The following is a 19,122-nucleotide window of genomic DNA, read 5'->3' on the forward strand; positions in this document are numbered from 1 at the left end:
ACTCTGCTTGTTGCTAGCTCACTGCCTCAGTCCCTTACACCCTGATGGGATGAAGCTTGTGTATTCTACGCCCAGAAAAGCAGTGTTCCAGTGTTCTGTGTGATTAGATTGCTAGACATGGATCGACACCAAGCAGACATGCACTTTCTACCAAACAGATTTTGACTCCTGGAAGATGGGGCTGTAAAATTGAGCGGTGAATCCTCGACCCAGTTCGACAACAGATGGCCGACAGATGCAAGCGCTTTCAGAATTTACATGCAGTTAAGTTTGTTAGTGTTGTAGGTAGTCCTGGATCGGAGTCTTACATCAACTCCATGTAAACGTGACCGTATTAGGAACAGGGTTATTGTGATGTGGGGCTTGAACGAGTTCAACAGGGTACATCGGAAACCGAGGCGCTTGTGTTGTTTATATAGACAGGAGACATAAACCAGACAGCTAACTTCACTCCTTGACAATAGCTCAGTGGTGCGTCAGTTTACAGTTATAAGATATTGCGCTGAGAAGAATCAGACGGCGATTCATATCTAGGTCGATGATCATCAGTCATTAAGAGTAACACATAAAAATGTTTAATGGTTAAGAGCCAACGATTTATTTACATGATTTATTTACATGATTATTATAACGATTTGTTAACATGATCATGATTGCCATAGTGATGAGGAAAGAAAGCAACAGCTGGTCAAGTAGAGGAGATTACTCCATCGTTTTGATATCCTTCTTCCTCGTTCCCCATGATTTCACAATAAGACTGACTTAATGCTTTCGCCCCTTTAGGAAACTATCAGCTGGAGTTTTTGGATGCCTGTACACCCACACCCAACTGAGAAATCACATGTGGCTGTAAAATCTGAGAAATGAGTCCAGTTAACTAGAAAGTTTGTGTGTTTAGGAACAACTGCCAGACATAACTGATGACTGTGCACAGGAAATGGAAATGTTGCTTTAGTTTGGAGCTTCTTGTTTTATATATATATATATATATATATATATATATATATATATATATATATATATATATATATATATATATATATATATATATAAAACACATGTTCTGTGAGCTGATAAAAAAAGCACTGGCCAGAATGCATTATACACTGCAACAATAACACTTTTATCATTTTCAGCTAGCTAACTAGTCTACTTCAGTGGGACTCTTGTTATTCGTTTGGTTTCACTGTAGATGCTGGGCTCATTCTGTGCGTTTTTTAATAGTCCTTTGCGATTTTTGCTTGTCAGACTGTACAAACATGATCCACATTGTCACACTGTAGGATCTCAGTTCCATAAAAACCTGACACACACAAGAATTAATGTCATCAGTCCATGACACATTCAGACCTGCATTCTCTCGTTAATGTTAGCTAGCAGCAAACAAAAACAATCTGTAGTGTAATTCAAGGCTGGGCAAAAGAGGATGTTACGGAAGTGGTTTGAAGATATCACGCTAGTTGCGTCATCAGGTTCGGTGGTCCTATTGGTTCTTGGTTTGACAGTCATCGTAAGAGAAGTCACACCGCAAGGAAAGAGTCTGAAATCTGCTGACTCTGCCAGAATTTCACCGGAAAAAAAAAAAAAAGATCACACTGACCATTAAACGTCTGTCAAACCAATCAATGACTACAGATTTTAGCCTTGGATTATATGAATCTTTTAGGATTTCCAAAATTTGTCTCAGACGACCAAATATTGGCCAAAATCACAGTGGGCACCTGGTTTAAGAGATACAAAAGAATGTGATCTGCTTGTGTGACATGGCCATATCACTGGATCTACAATTAAAACACTCATATCCCATACTAATAAATGCTAAAAAAAAAAAAAAAAACATTGTTTTTTACAAAGTTGGGGTACTGACATCTAAAAATGTGACTACCGTCTTTTACTCAATTTCTCAATTGTCTATAAAATTACTATGTGATTGGTCAGGAGGAAGGAGGTAATGGGAAGAAACCAAACAAGATCATTTATGATGTATTTTTTTTGTTATTAGATATTAGTTTAACCATTATATAAATTTGGTGTAACAAAAAAGGAAAGGAAAATGTGTGCCTTCTGTTTGTATTTGGATAAAACTCTCAGGAAGTCAATAATAATAGCTAGGCTCGGTACTTTTCTAATGAATAAATAAAGAAATGCCATTGTTTCCAAAACTCTGTTTTCCTAAAAATAAAAAAATCAATAAATAAAAAATAATAAAAAAATTCTTCCAAATAAATACATTAGAAAATTATATTTTTTAATTCTAGTGTGGCATGAGGAAGCAAAATATTGAAATACATTGATTTTATAGATATTTTTATCCATGGAATACTGTCATGTAAACTGTTCAATCAAAAAGAAACAAAATTAAGATCACTTCGTACACCCTTCAGATTGCATATTTTTTTAGAACATTCACTTGCAATTAAATCGCTTCAAAAAGACAAAAAGTAAACAAACAGTTGAAGGAAATGACTCAGAGCGAAGCCTCTTACGTTCTTACACACATGGAGGATAGTGATGAGCTTTTCTCAAAGTGGAAGAGCAATTTTTAGAAAACGGAGGGCAGTATAATACAAAAATGTTGTTTTCAGATCACCCAAGTGAGAAAGTAGCATAAAAAAACTGCTTACTTTGGTGTTGATGTTGCCGTGGATGGCCACAGGAAGACTGTCATGGACGGTGTTTCTGATTCGAACTCTCTCGCTCCCGAACTTCATCAGAACTTCATCTACAAGGAAAAGATAAACCTTTATTCGTCCCAAAACAAGTCTGGGTATACTTGGAAGTGACCTCAATTATTTGGAATGAAACATGGACAGCTGCGTAGCCACAAAAACCACACGGTTGTAGTAAAAACAATAGAAAGTGGTAGCAATGACTCGCATAAGTCAGAGATGTTACAGAAGAATGAATCTGTACATCACTACCTGTTTACGATTCCAAGGCATTTGATACATGTTTGTGAATTCACTCACCCACCGCTCCATTTAGATTCTGAAATATCTGGCACTTGTGGTCCAGAGTCATATTAAGACTTTCCTAAAAAGGAAAAGAAAAATACAAACACACAGGATATGAAGCCAGAGCATGAACGCAGTGACCATGTGATCTTTTTTTATGCTTCAAACTGTGTATTTGTGTCTCGTGTGTTTGTTTTCAGCGGGTGTGACGTGTTGCCGTGCATGTTATTGTAGCATGTGGTTAGATTACGAGCTGAATTACGGTCTCAGCTCATACACAAGTGATGGACTTCACACACTCACCCTTTGCAGCGGATCCACGTAGATCTTGGTGTAAAAGAGCTGGTCATCGTCGTTGTCATGCAGCTGCCACTGCTTTACAAGTTTTCCGATGTATGGGGCGTAGCCCATAAAACCTGGAAAACAGAGTCGCAGAGTTTTACGGCACGCCGTAAATGAACGTGTGATAGAGGAAAAGAGTTTTGGCCAGAAGTCATAGCGGTTTCTATATGTCAATTATTTTGGTAATGAAAATGCCTCAGCCTTGAAGCACATCTGGCTCAGGGCCTGAAGAAACTACTGAAAAGTATGGGTTACGACACAATGAAAAAATGTGAGTCAAATCTCGGTTTTCTGTGTGAAAGTTTCTGAGTAAAAGTCCAATGATCTGCTCAGGGCCTCTGCTGCGGCTATTCAACCCCAATCATGACCTGCATGCTGTATTCCTCAGAAACACAGACTGCAGAGAAAAATTGCAGGGTTCGGGTATGTTGTGGGTCTCAGTGCCTTTCAGTGCCCCGTCATTAAGACGTCCTCATTGCCTTTCCTCACAAACAGTATTCGAAATGTGGAATGAAGAAATGAAAAACAGAATGAGGGCGGGAAATAAAACGCAGAAAGAGCGCTAATCCAAAGACCCTCATTTAGATCATCCATGGGAAGCAAAATCTTGGGTGGAACTAAATGACAGAAACCCACCCTATATTCAGAGGAAGCCTTGAATTAAAAGAATTGCAATAATCACCATGTCTTTTAAATGTATCACATTAGAATATTCCACTTTAACTGGTCTGGTATCACCTGTATACAGAAATACGCATTTGCATTTTGCATGCATCTCAACCACAAGTAAAAATCTCACAATTTAAACCCTATTTACACCAAATAGAAAAACTGAATTGAAACATTATTTTTTTTTTTTATCTTAATCATGGTGTAGGATCATTAGGCCCATTTTGTTACATGGGTATGCGATTGCAAAGCAATTGAATTAGATTTGTGCATTACATGTAGCTATCTAACAACTATCTCCACTTTAGTGCATGAGTAACATCGCTAAAGACTGAAAAACACTGTTTGTTAAAATTATTTCTCCACAGGATGACTGTAAAACAGAGATGCCCAAACTAGGGCCTGCAAGCCAAAGTAGGCACATGGTAACCTTCGATTTGGCATGCCATATCGATGGCATGTATGAGAAGACTGAAAAAAAAGGGAAAGAACTAGCTTAATGTATTTCATTCGAGGTTACTCATATTACAAACATATGGATGTATTGTTTATAGCTGAAATAGCTATATTAGGTGCTGGACTTTATTGTACTATAAATGGGACATTTATATTTCATTTATGGCATATGCTCTTATCTTGAGCAGTTGAGGGTTAAGGGCCTTGCTCAAGGGCCCAGTATTGGCTGCTTGGTGGTACTGGAATTTTGATTTTGTGATGTCTTACTGTTCTTATTTTAATATAATGCAGTTTGATATAATGCAACATTTACTTTTGGTCTTTAATTAAGTCTGATCTTTGGCTCTTCATAGAAAAGATTTTTGGGCACCTCTGCTTAAAGACAGTGAACCAATTTTTTCATCAGTTTAGTGAAATATTTTAGTGGGTTCATTAAATAGTTTCTCCCAATATATTGCTCTAAAACCTAAATGCACTACTGTACACAGTGTAATACTTCAATGAGCAATATCTTAGCATTGTATAAATATATTGTATACTATTCTCATTCTAATTTACTTTTCTTAACTAGTTAATTTGTATCGATTTTGAGCTAGGGTCAGCCATGATAAGGCACCTCTGGAGCATAGAGGGTTAAGGGCCTTGCTCAAGGGCCCAAGAGTGGCAGCTTGGCGACGCCGGGGCTTGAACCCCTGACCTTCCGATCAGTAACCAGAACCTTAACCACTGAGCTACCACTCCTCCAACTAGTTTTATAAGTAGCCATTAATAAAAGAAAATAAATCAACATGTAAGTGAAAGAATTTCTGACCAAAGATTTATTATAAATAACAACCTGCAAGCTTATCAGGCTAGATTTTGAAGCTTCATTGGCAGCCCTGTCACCATGTTGTGTAGAGTACAAACAAGTCACAAACAAGTTACTTCTTTATGTCTCACTGATGCAGGACGATCTTTTAGGCATGTACAATGGCAGTGTCTAAATTACAACCAGCCCTCAGGTTTCACATGGCTGAACACATGGCTGAACTTGAGCATCTCAATTAGGAAGCCCAAACCAAACAACGCCCATGTGTTAATTCCATACATTTACCCGGACTGATCTGATCAGGGGGTAAATATTCAATGTGGTAATTCTGCTGTTTAAAAATAGGTGCATAAACTCTGTGATTTCTGAAACCTAAATGACCACCGATTGATGAGTGTCTGGATGAGTTGCTGCTTTCAATTTAGCTTGGGAGGAGATGAGGAAGGAAAAGATGGAGATAAAGGGTTAAAGAAGAACCACAGAGAATAGATTGGGTGTGGTCCAAAACTAGTTCTCATCATACATACACACTGTTTTCCTCTGTCTTATTCTCTCTTCATATGTAGAACTTTTCAGCTGTCCTTTTTCTGCCTCCTCACTCCCTCACACTCCCTCACGGATGAATACAGCCTATTCATTGGGTGCTTTGACATGAATAGAGCAGTATGCCTAGTGTCCTTCAGGAAATACCACAGTGGGACTGTGCCAGGGTAAATATAAGTATGAACTTTTTCTTATCAGGTAAGATTTACTAAAATTACAGTACCAAAAATAATTACCATACTTAGTATAATTTGGGCTTTTGTGCCAGCTTGGTGGATTCACATAACTGCCCAGAAGCTTAAATAATGTTTGGAAAGTAAGACTTGACTTGAATCTGACCTCCCACATTGCTGTGGGCTAATGGATCAGGAAGAAGTTAACATAGCAACCAACAGGGTCAACACAAATCTTGCTCATATTTGAAAATGGTCTAGATATGGAAATCCTAAGATCCGTTCATTTTCCATAAACAAAATGCAGTTAATTTGTCTCATTAAAAAACACTGCAAATATATATTTCTTCCGATTCCCCAGCTGCCTACCTCCAGAGTTGAGGAAGCGTTTTCCATTCCGGACATATGGGTACTTCTCTGCCAAGTGAGCATCGGGCCAGATTACTCCCTCCGCAGCGAATACCATTTTATGATTGAACTGCTGGAACTTCCTCAAGATCTCTTCTGGCCCCCCAGCAAAGATCAGGTCATAGCTACAGACACAAAGCAAATGTCATTTAGAAATAGCCAACAACATACAGGTGATTTGAGTCCACCTGCTAGAACAACATGGCTCCCAAATTATTAAGATTTTATTTCTTTGGTTACAGACAAAGGCAGGTTTTGTACTCTGGACTTTTCATATGACTTATGAAAAACAAACTTTCAGCTTAGATGTTCTGCATGAGATCTAGACAAATGGCTCTCATTGATGTTCAAAGGTATAACCAAGTGGCCACTGGAACACTCAGAACCCACCATTATTTAAATTGAGAAAACGGCAACTTGAATCTACTGGCAATATTAGTCTAATGCTCAGTTTGAAATGGTAGCTCAGTGTTTAAGATGTTGAATTTCTGATTGGAAGGTCATGGGTTCAGATTCTAGCACCACCGAGCTGCCACTGCTGGGCCCTTCAGCACGGCCCTTAACCATCAACTGCAGTATCTATATAAATGAGATCATTGTAAGTTGCTCTGGATAAGGGCCAAATGCCATAAATGTAAGTTTTAATAATAATGGATTCTGTGGTTGGCTCAAAGAGGGTTCTTGGGTTCTTCAAAATTTATTTTTACAAAAAAGTTTTTAGTACAAAAACACAATTAGCCAGCCAAGGTTAAAAGCTAGTATAGTTCAGTCTTAGGTTCTATCTAATGTAGCACCTTGAATGTTTCTTCCATTCTACAATAAAATAGAAGGTTCTGGAAGGAGAGCAGAAACAGCTTGAAGTTTACAGAACTTTTATAGATTATAGAAAAAAAAAAATTATATAAGTAAATTATGTGTATTTATCCACAATGAGCAAGCCTGGGGCAACTGTAGCAAGGAAAAAGTCCCTTTGATGATATGAGGAGATTTCATATCTGAATCAGTCTACATAGAACATTGTAGATGTTGCCCCAAATGATAATGTATACTCAGTAAAAGATTGTATCTTTAACGGCTCCACTATAGCTGTCCCTACATTACAACACACACCTATTTCACCTTAATGACACCAGACAACATACATTAAAAAATAGACTAAACACTTGAATGTTTTAATGTTTAAACAATGCACCTAATTTCAAAATACTTTGTCTTCAACCTGAATGTACTGTATGGTGTTCATGAATTTTTATTACAGTTAAAGGTGACCTTGAAATTTTAGGAACCCCTAGGCTAGACTAATAAAAATGCATTCCCATCTGCACATCTGTCACCAGTCTAACAGTTGTAGTTGAGGGCCATCCGGAAAAAGTGTGTCAAATATAAGGGGTGTTCATAGGCTCCGGTTCCAACCATATTAATATCCATGGTTAAAAAAAAAAACATCTATCATAAACATCCAAACGCGGAAAGCTGCTCTAAAGCCTCACGTCCTCACATCTGGACTCCACTTGCATCCAAATGCACATAAAAGCGGAAAGCTCTAAAGCCTCACGTCCTCACATCCGGACTCCACTTGCATCCAAATGCACATTTACTTCCATATCATACTTCACTGTGTACCTTAAACCTGTGCTAAAATGTGAAAACTCAAAGCACTTGTCTGCATATAGTAAGGCAAATGGTTCAGCACTTATTGCCCAGAGGAATGTGAGGTCACATCCTAGCCACTGGTATGGCCTTGAGTAAAGCCTTAACTCAACAGCTCAGTCCTGGGCTTGTACTAAATAATCTCTTGTACAAAAATGTGTGCCAGAGAATAAATATAAAATACTGACCACTATACACTATATAGACCACAATATTTGGACACCTGATTTTCCAAGCCATATATGGTTCTTTCCAAAAATGTTATCGCAAAGCTGAAGGAGCACAGTTGTATAAGGTTTCTTTGGATGCAGTTGCATGAATTTCCCCTTTACTTGAACTAGGAGAACCAAACCCGTTCCAGCCTGACAGTGCCCCTGTGCAGAAAGCAAATTCCATTAAGATGTGCTTTATGGGTTGGAATAAAAAATCTCCTGCTATTAAGCTCTGACCTCAACCCCATTGAACACCTTTGGGATGAATGTGAATGCTGACTGCACCCCAGACCTCCACACCTCACCTACATCAATCGATCTCAGCATAACTGATTTCAATTTGGCCACACACATAGACAGCTCAAAAAATACTAAGAAACATATATATATATATATTGTTTTGTTTTGTTTTTTTTATGTGCAAACTCCTTCTTTAATAGGGGGCCAAACCACCATATTTTCATTGCAAAATGGGCTTCAGGTTTGTAGATCATTGAAATAAAAATTGTCGAAACTGCATAAATCAGACATACTTGGATCTTGACAAGTTCCTGCAATTTTATGTATAAATTACACTGACAGTTATATACGATCTGGAATACATAACCCAGGAATCACATTATTGATTCTAATGTAAATCTACCAGTGATGTACAGTTAGGAAGTATTTTTTAAGCATCTTGATCCTACACAATTATATATAGACTTTTACTTCAATACATGTTAATTGCAGTTTCTTGACACTTTGAAGTGAAAACATAAAGAGTGTTAAATGAAAAGTGTGTGTGTGTGTGTGTGTGTGTGTGTGTGGGTGTGTGTGTGTGTATGTAACTATGGAAAACTCTCCTTATAAAAGTGTGAAGTGGAGGAAAATTAAGCACTGAACTGCAAGTATCCACATAGAAAATAAAATAAGGTGCTTTAGACTTGTTTACAGCACAGTGAAATAATTTCTTTGCATATACCAGTGATGTTAGGATGCTGGGGTCAGCCATGATACAGTGGTTGAAGGTCTTGCTCAGGGGCCCCAAAAGTGACAGCTTGCCGATACTAGGGTTTAAACCCCCAACCTTCCCATCAGTAATCCAGAGCCTTAACCACTGCTCTACCACCTCCCCCTGTATGTATGAGAGTTATTATACATCACTACTTTGACTTTTTATACTTAAGCTTGTTCAAAAGTGAGGAATTTTCTACTTTTTTTTAAAAGTGGTATGTAATATTCTCTGTTTACTATTAAGATTTACAGGCTATGGATGTTTCCTACCTAACTGGATTCCTAATTGTTTTGTAGTGTATAAACACTTCTGGAAGCTAGATACGGTATCCCAATATCCCAAGCTGCATATCCTCCGTTCCTCCATTATGGACTATACACCTACCCAATTCTTAGAACAAAAAAAGCTAAGATTTAATTCAATTCAGTTCAATAAAATTTGATCTGTTTAGCTCTTTTGACACTAGACACTGTCGCAAACCAGATTTACAGAAGTAAATAGATTGCAAATATCAATTTTAAATGTATAAATCAGTCCATATAAGTTAATTCCTTAGAGAAGATATTGTGAACCCACTGCACTATATATATATTTTTATGAATAGTTCACCTAAACTCAAGCTTCAGTCACCTTTGGGTAAAGCCTTTCATTATGAGCTTTACTCTAAATCTGAAAGCAAACAGAAACCTGAAATTTCCCTCTCAATTCAGACATGTGCATTTATAATCAGCAGTCTGGAAACTTCAAAGTTTTATTATAAGGACTTTCCCTGAATTGAAGAAAGGTGTTTTTATGGATCTATCTTAATCATACAAAAACAGCATGCATTGCAGGTAGGGATGTAAAGCTGAAAATAGCTGGTCCTCTTTAAACTAGCATCATGATAATTAATGTGATCGTCTATTGCAGTGGGCCAGACATGCTCATTATGCTAGGCATGCCATAATTTAAACGTGAGTAATATATGTAAAATAACAGGCTGTTTATTCCTAACAAGCAAGTAAATATAGCATGAGTGTTAGGAATTGGACAAACGTATATTTTCTATATAACAGCAATGCTGTGTGACTGTTAACTCTGCCTACTGAGGGTCATAACATATACATTTCATTGCAACGCAGCACAAGTTTCCCCCTCATGGCTTTCCAAGGAATTCTAGCCAGTAGCAGTTTTGCTTCTTATTAACCCCAATCACCATTATCTATCTAATAGCACAGGGTGCCACTGGTCCACATGCGAAAAAATAAAAGAGTCGATTTTAACGCGGTCCACAATATGTCTGTTGTGACTCTTGGCTGTTATGAGTGTGTGAGCCTAAATGTGTAAGTATATTCTCCACAACAGGCTTGCCTTTTTCTGTCTAGTAATTATGTAGGTGTGATTCAGCTTAAACAAACACACCACCCCCATAAAATATAGGGTACTAATGAGGACCAATGTGGTTCAGTTACAACTATTTTATTTTCATATTGCTCACTACTGCTCTTGAGAGCATGTATGGGTTATTGAGTTTTATACCACAGCACAAATCTAATCAGAAATATGTTGTGAAAACATTGATTCGTGCAACAATTATGTTTCATGGCTCATAAAGAACCTTGAGCTAACAACTGCTTGGGCACTATGGCAGAAACTCTACCAGTTTCCAAAAAAATTAACATTAAACTATTGACTTTTAACCATTAAAAGTTTGTGCACATCATGTATTTCTTAATGGAAATTACTAGAGAGCCACCATTAGAAGGTAACAAATTCTTAGTAGAGACCCACAAGGACCGTTATAGTTTATCTAAACCAATTAGGTATTATTTTAAGTATATATTATTATATACCAATTAACTATTAAATCTGTTACACAATTATGAAGTTTTTTCTTCTTATGAAGTTCTTTTTTCAACATGGATTCTATAAGATGGCCTCCTTTTCCCTCCCATATCACACCTTACCTGTCCACAAAGAGGATCACTAGGTCTTCTTGGTCAGCCAGGGCTTCCATTGCTTCCTTCAGCAGTCGGACTTTCTGTCCTCCACCAATAGTGTGTCCTACATCTCCTCCCTTCCAGTCTTCACCCATTCCTAACACCTGGGAAAGACCAGGCATAGGCCATTGGCCATTTTAACTTTAAATATTCTTCCATTTACTGCATATACCTAAATGAGTCATTCAGAATGTACAATAGACAATAATAATTACAATAAAATAAAAAAATTATAAAATTATTGTTATGCAAGAGTTTATATACAAATAGATAAGTATTCACACCCCTTGAAATATTTAGCAATTTGTAGTGTTACTTGAATACTTGAGATGGTCTCCTTCGCTGCAAGTTTATGCAAATGTCGTCAAATCTACCGTTCAGAGTAAATAAAGTAGTAAACTTCTTTCTTTTTGAAGGAGTTAGAATTAGTATTTGCTTTGGATCAAATCAACATGCAGACTAATAGATCTTTTTTTTAGTGTATAATAGTAACTATACAGTCCACCAGTTTGGAAAATAATAAAAGGAACATAATCCCAGATTACTAACTAGTTGTTAGATGGCTAGATTTAACATTAAAGTTATGATCTATACAAAATATTCTAGTCCATTAGATTGTCTTTTTTTTTTATATTTAAATGCCATTCAAATCAAAGTATTCACCCTGTAATAGTGTACAATTTCCTTTTGTATATATTCTATAATAAATAAACCTTGGCTTCATTTAGCAATGAAAAGAGACACAGCACCATATGTTTCGCAGGCTAATCAAATAATAACATCATTAGCATGTTTTCTCAGTAGCTGAGTTTATGGTCTGGAGATATTTCCTCTATTTTGTCCTCTGTTGAAATTACAGCAACTACCACTTTTTTGTCTTTTAATTCCTTAGCATACATTCTAGATTAGAAACCATGAGGTCATATGTTTGACCCCTCAACCACATACACACTAACTAATATGAAAATCTAATTTCACCTATAAACAAATTCTTTCAACTTTCTTACTGGCATTGAAGATCCTCAATGTGCTCTGGTCAGGAGCAACAAGAGAGCTGCCTGGTCTGATTCCATAAATGGCAGCATTTATGCAGACACCAAAGCAAAGCCATCTGAATCAGGACTTTGAGTCTTCAAACACAATTTGCATGTTACATGAAGAAACACCACATTGAAGCACATGACCTATCTAGTCTTGATAGCCCTGGTCATGATTCACGACTGAAATATTTTACGAAGAATTAGGAATAAAAATCTTAAATCTAAAGCAGACATTAGCATCAAATTGAATTAAATAAACACAGAAGCATGATGAAGCAGGACTACAGGATTTAAAACCCAGACATTTTTAACATTCATGATGCTTCCAGTGCTGTTTTATTCTTTTAGTTCATCTGTGAAAATATTTCCCGACGTTCTGAAATCGCACAACGATCCGAAGAATTCCGACCGATTTGAGGTCAGTGCTTTAGAAGAAACAGATTTGGCAATGACTAACTGGCCAAACATTTCTCACAGTGAATCTTACCTTCACAGAATATTTGAAGTAATTTGCAGACTGCATGAAGCGAAGAAAGCCATCACTTTCTTGTGTGGCAACAGTGAGCACAAGCAGTTTATCTAGAGAAAGAAATGTATTTAACATTAATAAGAAGCAATGTACAAAGTCATGTAGGATTGTATAAAATATATTTAGAGAGACATGTTTTAAATCCCAATCAAATAAATCCTCTTTGGGAATGTAGACACATTTAGAATACAGGTAGACCCCAACTTACGACCTAGATAGGGACCGAAAAACCGGTCGTAAGTCCATCAGGTCATAAATCAAGAAGAGTGACTACTCTATGATGCGTTCCGACCCAGACATAAAGAGGCACTGTAAACACATTTGCTTTTGTTTTTTTTTACAAAGTACAAATAAAGTAAATAAAAAATACAATTTTTGGAGGAGGTGAATGGTGGTAGGTAGGGGTCTGACTGGATACAGGCAATCGATCAATTTAACTGTATTTAACTGTATTTTTTTTTTTTTTTATTAAAACATGAATTGCAAAATATCTTAACCTGTTCCTCTTTACTACAACCTCCTCCCATATCTCCTTAGGTTGCATTGCACAGCTTATGACTATTTTACATTGTCTCAAAGTTGGAGTGTATAGGTTAAGTACCTATAAGTTTGTTCCTTATAAATTTATGTTTATACCTAATCAGTGATTCTGTGACAACTGTGGTGAAGAAAAACTCCCTGAGATGTTATGAGGATGCCCTGAGAGGAACCAGACTCAAAAGGTAAACCCATTATCATCTGGGTAGCACCGGATGTCCATTTATTATATGGAGATGGTAGTTTAGTGGTTACAAGAGCAATATAAAGCTCCCACTCCTGGGCCCCTAAACAAGGTCATTAACCCCAATAGCTACTCAGGTTTATGAATGGGAGAAATGTAAGTCGCTTTGGATTAGGGTCATCTGTCATATGCTATAAATGTAGTTCCTTCATTGTTACAGTGTAGGACTAGGTATATTGTGATATCTGTAAAAAAAAAAAAAGAATACACACTTGGCGCACAGTGTAAAACTTCAGCCATGCCAAAACCCTTCGAGAGCCACTTCACCATAATGGCATGTATGTTGATTTTTGGTCACAGTATAGAATAAAAAAAAGGTCTCAAGTTACTTGAAACCAAACTGTAACCAAACCTCAAACCTATGTCAACACAATGAGAATTGGTTCAAGAAGTGTGTTTCCTCATGCTAAATGTTTTAAATTGTTTTAATCGTCATGATTAGGGGTCCAAGCACCAAAAAGGTTTCTTCAAGTAAAAAAACAGGCTTATTAATTTATTCTCATTGTAATTCTCATGTTGTTATTGAAGGTATTTATAAGGTAAAAAATATTTTTGACATACATTCATAGACAGATTGAGCTATGACAGACTACCAGAACTATTCAAATTCTTTGCTCGATTGAATTATTATTTTTTTTTTATCTAAATAAATAGTCTAGAGTAGAAATTCTGTACAAATTTGGGCCATTATTCTATTTTTTTTTAATGTAAATAGTACCAGTTGAATAAAAAATTCAAGTATAGTTAAGATAAAACCCAACAGATCGCCAGTTAGGCAATGCATGCGTGACTTTAGAGGTTAATAACTAGCTATAAGCAAAGGTTCCACTTCAGACTAATTGTATGTCTGAAACAGAGGTAGTAAAATTAACAACTTACATTTTAGTGCAAATATTCATATAAATAAACCCTGTTAAGACAGCATACTGGTGGAAATTCTTACATTTTTATACACTCTTTATACATTTACTTGAGGAAGAAAAAACCAAAAACAAATCACACACTGATTTTAGTTCCTGATGGTAAATTAGTTCGAAACGAAGAAACCTTCAGAAACATTAGCAAAGGCTAACTAAAAATGTTAGCTGGCATGGTAAAACCTGTGACGAACAATCTGAACGCTGAGTTTACTGTCTTAAAACATATAAGTTCAAGTTTTCAAATCTAGGCTAAAAACATTTAGTCAAACCTTTTAACAGTAGGTTTTTCTTAGGAAAAGGATCAGATATGGAGGGATCATAAATAAAAAGTAGAGAGTTTTGGTGAACTGGGATGTTTGATGCCGGTGCCCCCCACTCTCACGCATTGACTCAAGTTTGTTGACAGTGGTGTGGTGGTCTGTCTTTTATCCCAGAGATTGCTTATGTCTGTTGTACTACTTGGCTTTCCCTTTTTAGGTATGCTGCCATACCCTACTATCACTATGATCACAAGTCAAACAGAAATACATTCATTGCAAAATACGATTAAATAAAATGTTGATTCAATTTATGAATCAATAAATTGATTTAAAAATGTAATTATGTGATTCATGTATATACATATATTTTAATACATTTTCTACAGTTTATACTTTTTATTTATCTACTTTATTTATTTATTCTTAAATTCTATTTATTTTTTATGTTAAAATGTTGGACAGTTGTACAAAGCATTTCACTGCATGTCGTACTCGGTATGTATGTGTGTGACAAATGAAATTTGATTTGATTTGATGAATGATTAAACAATTAAAAGCAATCAATATCAAATCACATCTCCTGTCTATTGTCAGGGGTAGGATCTAGACCAGTATAAAGTGCTTTCTGGAGCTGTGTGAATGAAAAATGTAGTAAAGATGGATAGAGAAGATAGATGTAGATACAATATAGAGAAGTCATGGAAGAAGTGCACTTAAATACAAAAGAAAATAAAAATGGCTTAAATATTACTTCAGTAAAAGTACTGCTTTGGCCTTTTTTTTTTTACCAGAGAAAAAGTACAAAATAAAAACGAAAAATTCCCAAAATGCCTTGTTATTGTCCACTACTGTAAGAGACCTATTCCATAATCTCTAAGATGTTACTGAAAACACACAGTGACCTCAAAACCTTAAAAAAGTATAGCTCTGGAAATAGAATTGGGAGGTATAAGATTGCATAGTGACATGGCATATAGAAAGGTTTTAAAAAAGTAATGTATACAAAAACAAATAGCAAAACTAAAACCATTAGCCTGTGATGGCCAGGACATTCATTCTAGTGTCGATCAACACCTTATAAACTGCATTTGTTTTTGTTTTTTTGCAAAGACAACTTATAGTTGACCATACACACTATTTATAATATAACTATGCAAAAATAAATGGTAGCTGTATGACAAAATGTCCAGAATATGACAAAGTAGCAGACTTTTGGGCACCTCAAGATACAAGCATTAAATGTAGATACTAAATTTGTATGTAGAACCTGTGATGTCACTTCCCCAGTAAGGATGGAGCTTGATGGCCTCCATTAGCTTGGCAAGAGCAACTTCTGGGTTGCTTAGCATAAAACAGTGCATTTATTTACCAATCCTGAAGTTGCTCTTGCCAAGCTCTATCCTTACTGGGGAAGTGACATCACAGGTTCTACATAGGGCAGCAATTAAATGAAGTATAAAGTGTCACCCAGAATAGGGAAAGTTCCCATATGATTCTTTCTAAAGGTTTCTTCCACATATTACCTCAGGGAGCTTTCCATCCCAAAACAATCAACTGTGGCTTGTTCATTTGGGATTGAAAACCACATCTGGATTTCTGTAATGCTGCTCTGTGGCAGTTTACAGTCTTAAGTCAAAATTATTTATTCAGAATTAGATTTATCACATACACAATATGATTGTAACATATTCCCTTGAAGAAGCTCTCAAACCATGTGTATAATATATCTCAACATTTGCCTAACAACATAGAGAGATAAATTATATTTAATAAGCAAAAGTGAAATGGAATGCATACGACGCACAGTTAGCTTTAATCGCTACCTCTGCCTCGGAGACGACCAGTGGAGTCATGTTTCTCTTTCCCATCTGTGTTACACTTCTCTCAGGTCATGAATAGAAAAGGCCATTACACACACACACACACTCATTTCAATCTTGAAACGCAGAGCGGGGGTGTGGAATAACATCTGGAGATCTTATTACTGCCAAACAGCTGTGTTCACTGTAACCGAGAACATTTCAGACACTTCCTCCTTTGCGACTGATTCGCAAAAGGTAATGTTAACCTTGAGGCACCTACATACGACGTTACCTCATCGTGGTGTGTCTTTAATCGCTGTTTCAAATGGGAAACACAGTAGGTCAGACAGAAAAAAAAGATTTGGGGTCTTTTTGGGTGGTTTATATATTCGGCAGCTAACATATTAGAGTTCCCCTGGTTTTCTAAGGACGAGAGGTGTCTAAAATATTTGACTCACTCTTCTGTCATGGTACAACAACTGAGAAGTTCTCAGTGTTTTGTTTTTTTTATATAATAGTGTGAATCCATCTTATGGAAAAAATGATATGCAGTTATTGTCATGTCTTGAAGATTAATTTCAGGGCTTGCACATACTTTTGCACAAGAATCTTAGTACTCTGGCTCTCATTCTGATTTGCCTGAAAGACATTCTTGTTCGTACAGCACTCAACAATATGCCTTAAAGACAATATACCTAAAAGACTTAATGTAGATGATGTGGAAGTTCTGTCACCATTTCTTTCATCCTTTCTCCCATGTGTATGCTTTCCCCACACCCAGACACAACACCGATTGTTTTGTCCCAGGTGTGACCTCCACACCATACTACAAAAGCTATATATCCTCAGATCAACCCAGCAAACACAGTGAAAAGGAAATGCAAATTACTAAGCACACACATTCTTCAACACCTCATAATGGAACCTTAGTGAGATGTGTGGAGTGTGGAACACTTAGGGGTGTGTTGGTGTAGGAAACTAGTCAGTGATAGGGAGATGATTTTGGACTTCTGATTGGACACAATGACAAGCTGCTATAATTGTAAAAGTAAATAATGCGCTGGTGTGATTAAGCATTCACTCTTACTACCTTAGTGTTGGCTTTCCAGCAGTGTCCAAAAAGGTTTCACCTAGTCTCCTTCCATCAATGCTAAACAAACATCTCCTCACTGAGAAGAGAGAGGCGGCAGCTCAGTGGTCAAGGCATCGGACTCCGGTTCGGAAGGTCACGTGTTCAAATCCCATTGCCACAATTCTGCCATTGCTGGGCCATTGAGCAAAGCCCTTCATTCTCTATTGCTCTATTGTACATTGTCTGGATAAGGGGGTCTGCCAAATGCTGGAAATGTAAATCATCATCAATGTCATCTCCACTAAATGCGTTTTTTAAACCTAATATATATGATGTATATATTTACAGAATTCACTGTACCAGAGAAAAATATATTAAAACTGGTGCTGTAATTTGCCCTGGAAAATCGAACTACAATTATAGCTGCTGTTAGAGCAAATGGTATCAATCTTCTTCTTAGTATAAATTGTTTTATTCCCTAAGTTGCAGATGTCACCCAGTTTGTAAGACTTTCTTTTCCAACACCAACACAGCTGGAGACACTTTTCCTCTCTGTCCCAAGTAAGACAAACAATATAAGACATGCGAAGCTGATTTGATTCTGTAATTAGTCAGCAGTTTAACATGGGCTTTCCAAGGAATGATTCCTGAAATGTTCTTTGATGATTAATAGCTCAAGTAGGTTGAATCGAGAACCCTGTAACAAAGCATTTTTTTCATAAGCATTCTGATGAGAATTTATTATTGTTATACTATTGTAGAGTTAGAAAGAAAACTATATATATATAAAACATCTCCGTTTTTTTTATAATTTTTTTAAATTGAAGATCTCTTTTTGAAAGATTGCTTTAATATATAAATTTTTTTAATCTTTGTTTCATTCTGGCATGCTATACAAGCTGTTGTGGTTGTGTGTTAATGCAGTTTTAAGGTGTACAATTTAAAATAAAACCTCAAACCTGGCTTTTCATTAACGTGTTTAAGTATTGAGGTCACGGGACTAAAAAAACTTAAGACTTTTTGCTGAAGTCATACTGATATTGGTGACTTTTTAACTTGTAATAGAGTACGTTTTGCAGTATACTTTTACTAATGTATGATTTTCAGGTACTCTTTACACCTATATAGGATCAATCCTAAGTAACTAAACCAAGAGTCATTTCATGCTTCATGTGTGTGACATTGCATACAGAGGCTAATCTAAATGATTTGTCTATACATAATATGATTTGTACTCTGGCTACATTTTTCCATGTGTTAACACTCGTTTTCTTCAAAACAGAGCGGACAGCTGGCAGAACTGATTAGACTGAAACTCTCTTTTTAGTGATTTCAGTTTCTGAAACTCTCTTTTCATGTAATGTGGTATTATGACGACTATTCCATGTGTCTCCTTCGGGTTGGTTGATGAGGGTACTTATCCGACAGAGAATTGATGCATGTTTATGGAGTCCACAGATGGAGCTATAAGCTCTGCATTAAACTTCATTTTGAAGATTATGGAAAAAAAAAAAAAATTGAACGCCT

At 36.4% G+C, this 19,122-nt stretch overlaps 1 protein-coding gene across 3 annotated transcripts in view; it reads right to left on the bottom strand.

The window, feature by feature from the left end:
- The window catches only part of plod2 (procollagen-lysine, 2-oxoglutarate 5-dioxygenase 2), a 51,272-nt gene that overhangs the window by 21,211 nt on the left and 10,939 nt on the right, over positions 1-19,122 (bottom strand). For 2 of the 3 annotated variants that reach the window (XM_083546043.1, XM_083546042.1), the window contains exons 2-7: positions 12,719-12,810; positions 11,159-11,295; positions 6,315-6,478; positions 3,258-3,370; positions 2,970-3,033; positions 2,625-2,722 (exon numbers count right to left, since the gene is read on the bottom strand). In XM_083546043.1, coding sequence (XP_083402169.1) covers positions 2,625-2,722; positions 2,970-3,033; positions 3,258-3,370; positions 6,315-6,478; positions 11,159-11,295; positions 12,719-12,810 — 668 coding nt within the window. Of the gene's footprint in view, positions 1-2,624; positions 2,723-2,969; positions 3,034-3,257; positions 3,371-6,314; positions 6,479-11,158; positions 11,296-12,198; positions 12,329-12,718; positions 12,811-19,122 lie in introns of those variants that run through there. The other variant, XM_083546044.1, reaches the window with a different exon arrangement.

The sequence above is a fragment of the Silurus aristotelis genome, assembly GCF_946808225.1.
Source record: "Silurus aristotelis genome assembly, chromosome: 1".
Taxonomy (NCBI): domain Eukaryota; kingdom Metazoa; phylum Chordata; class Actinopteri; order Siluriformes; family Siluridae; genus Silurus; species Silurus aristotelis.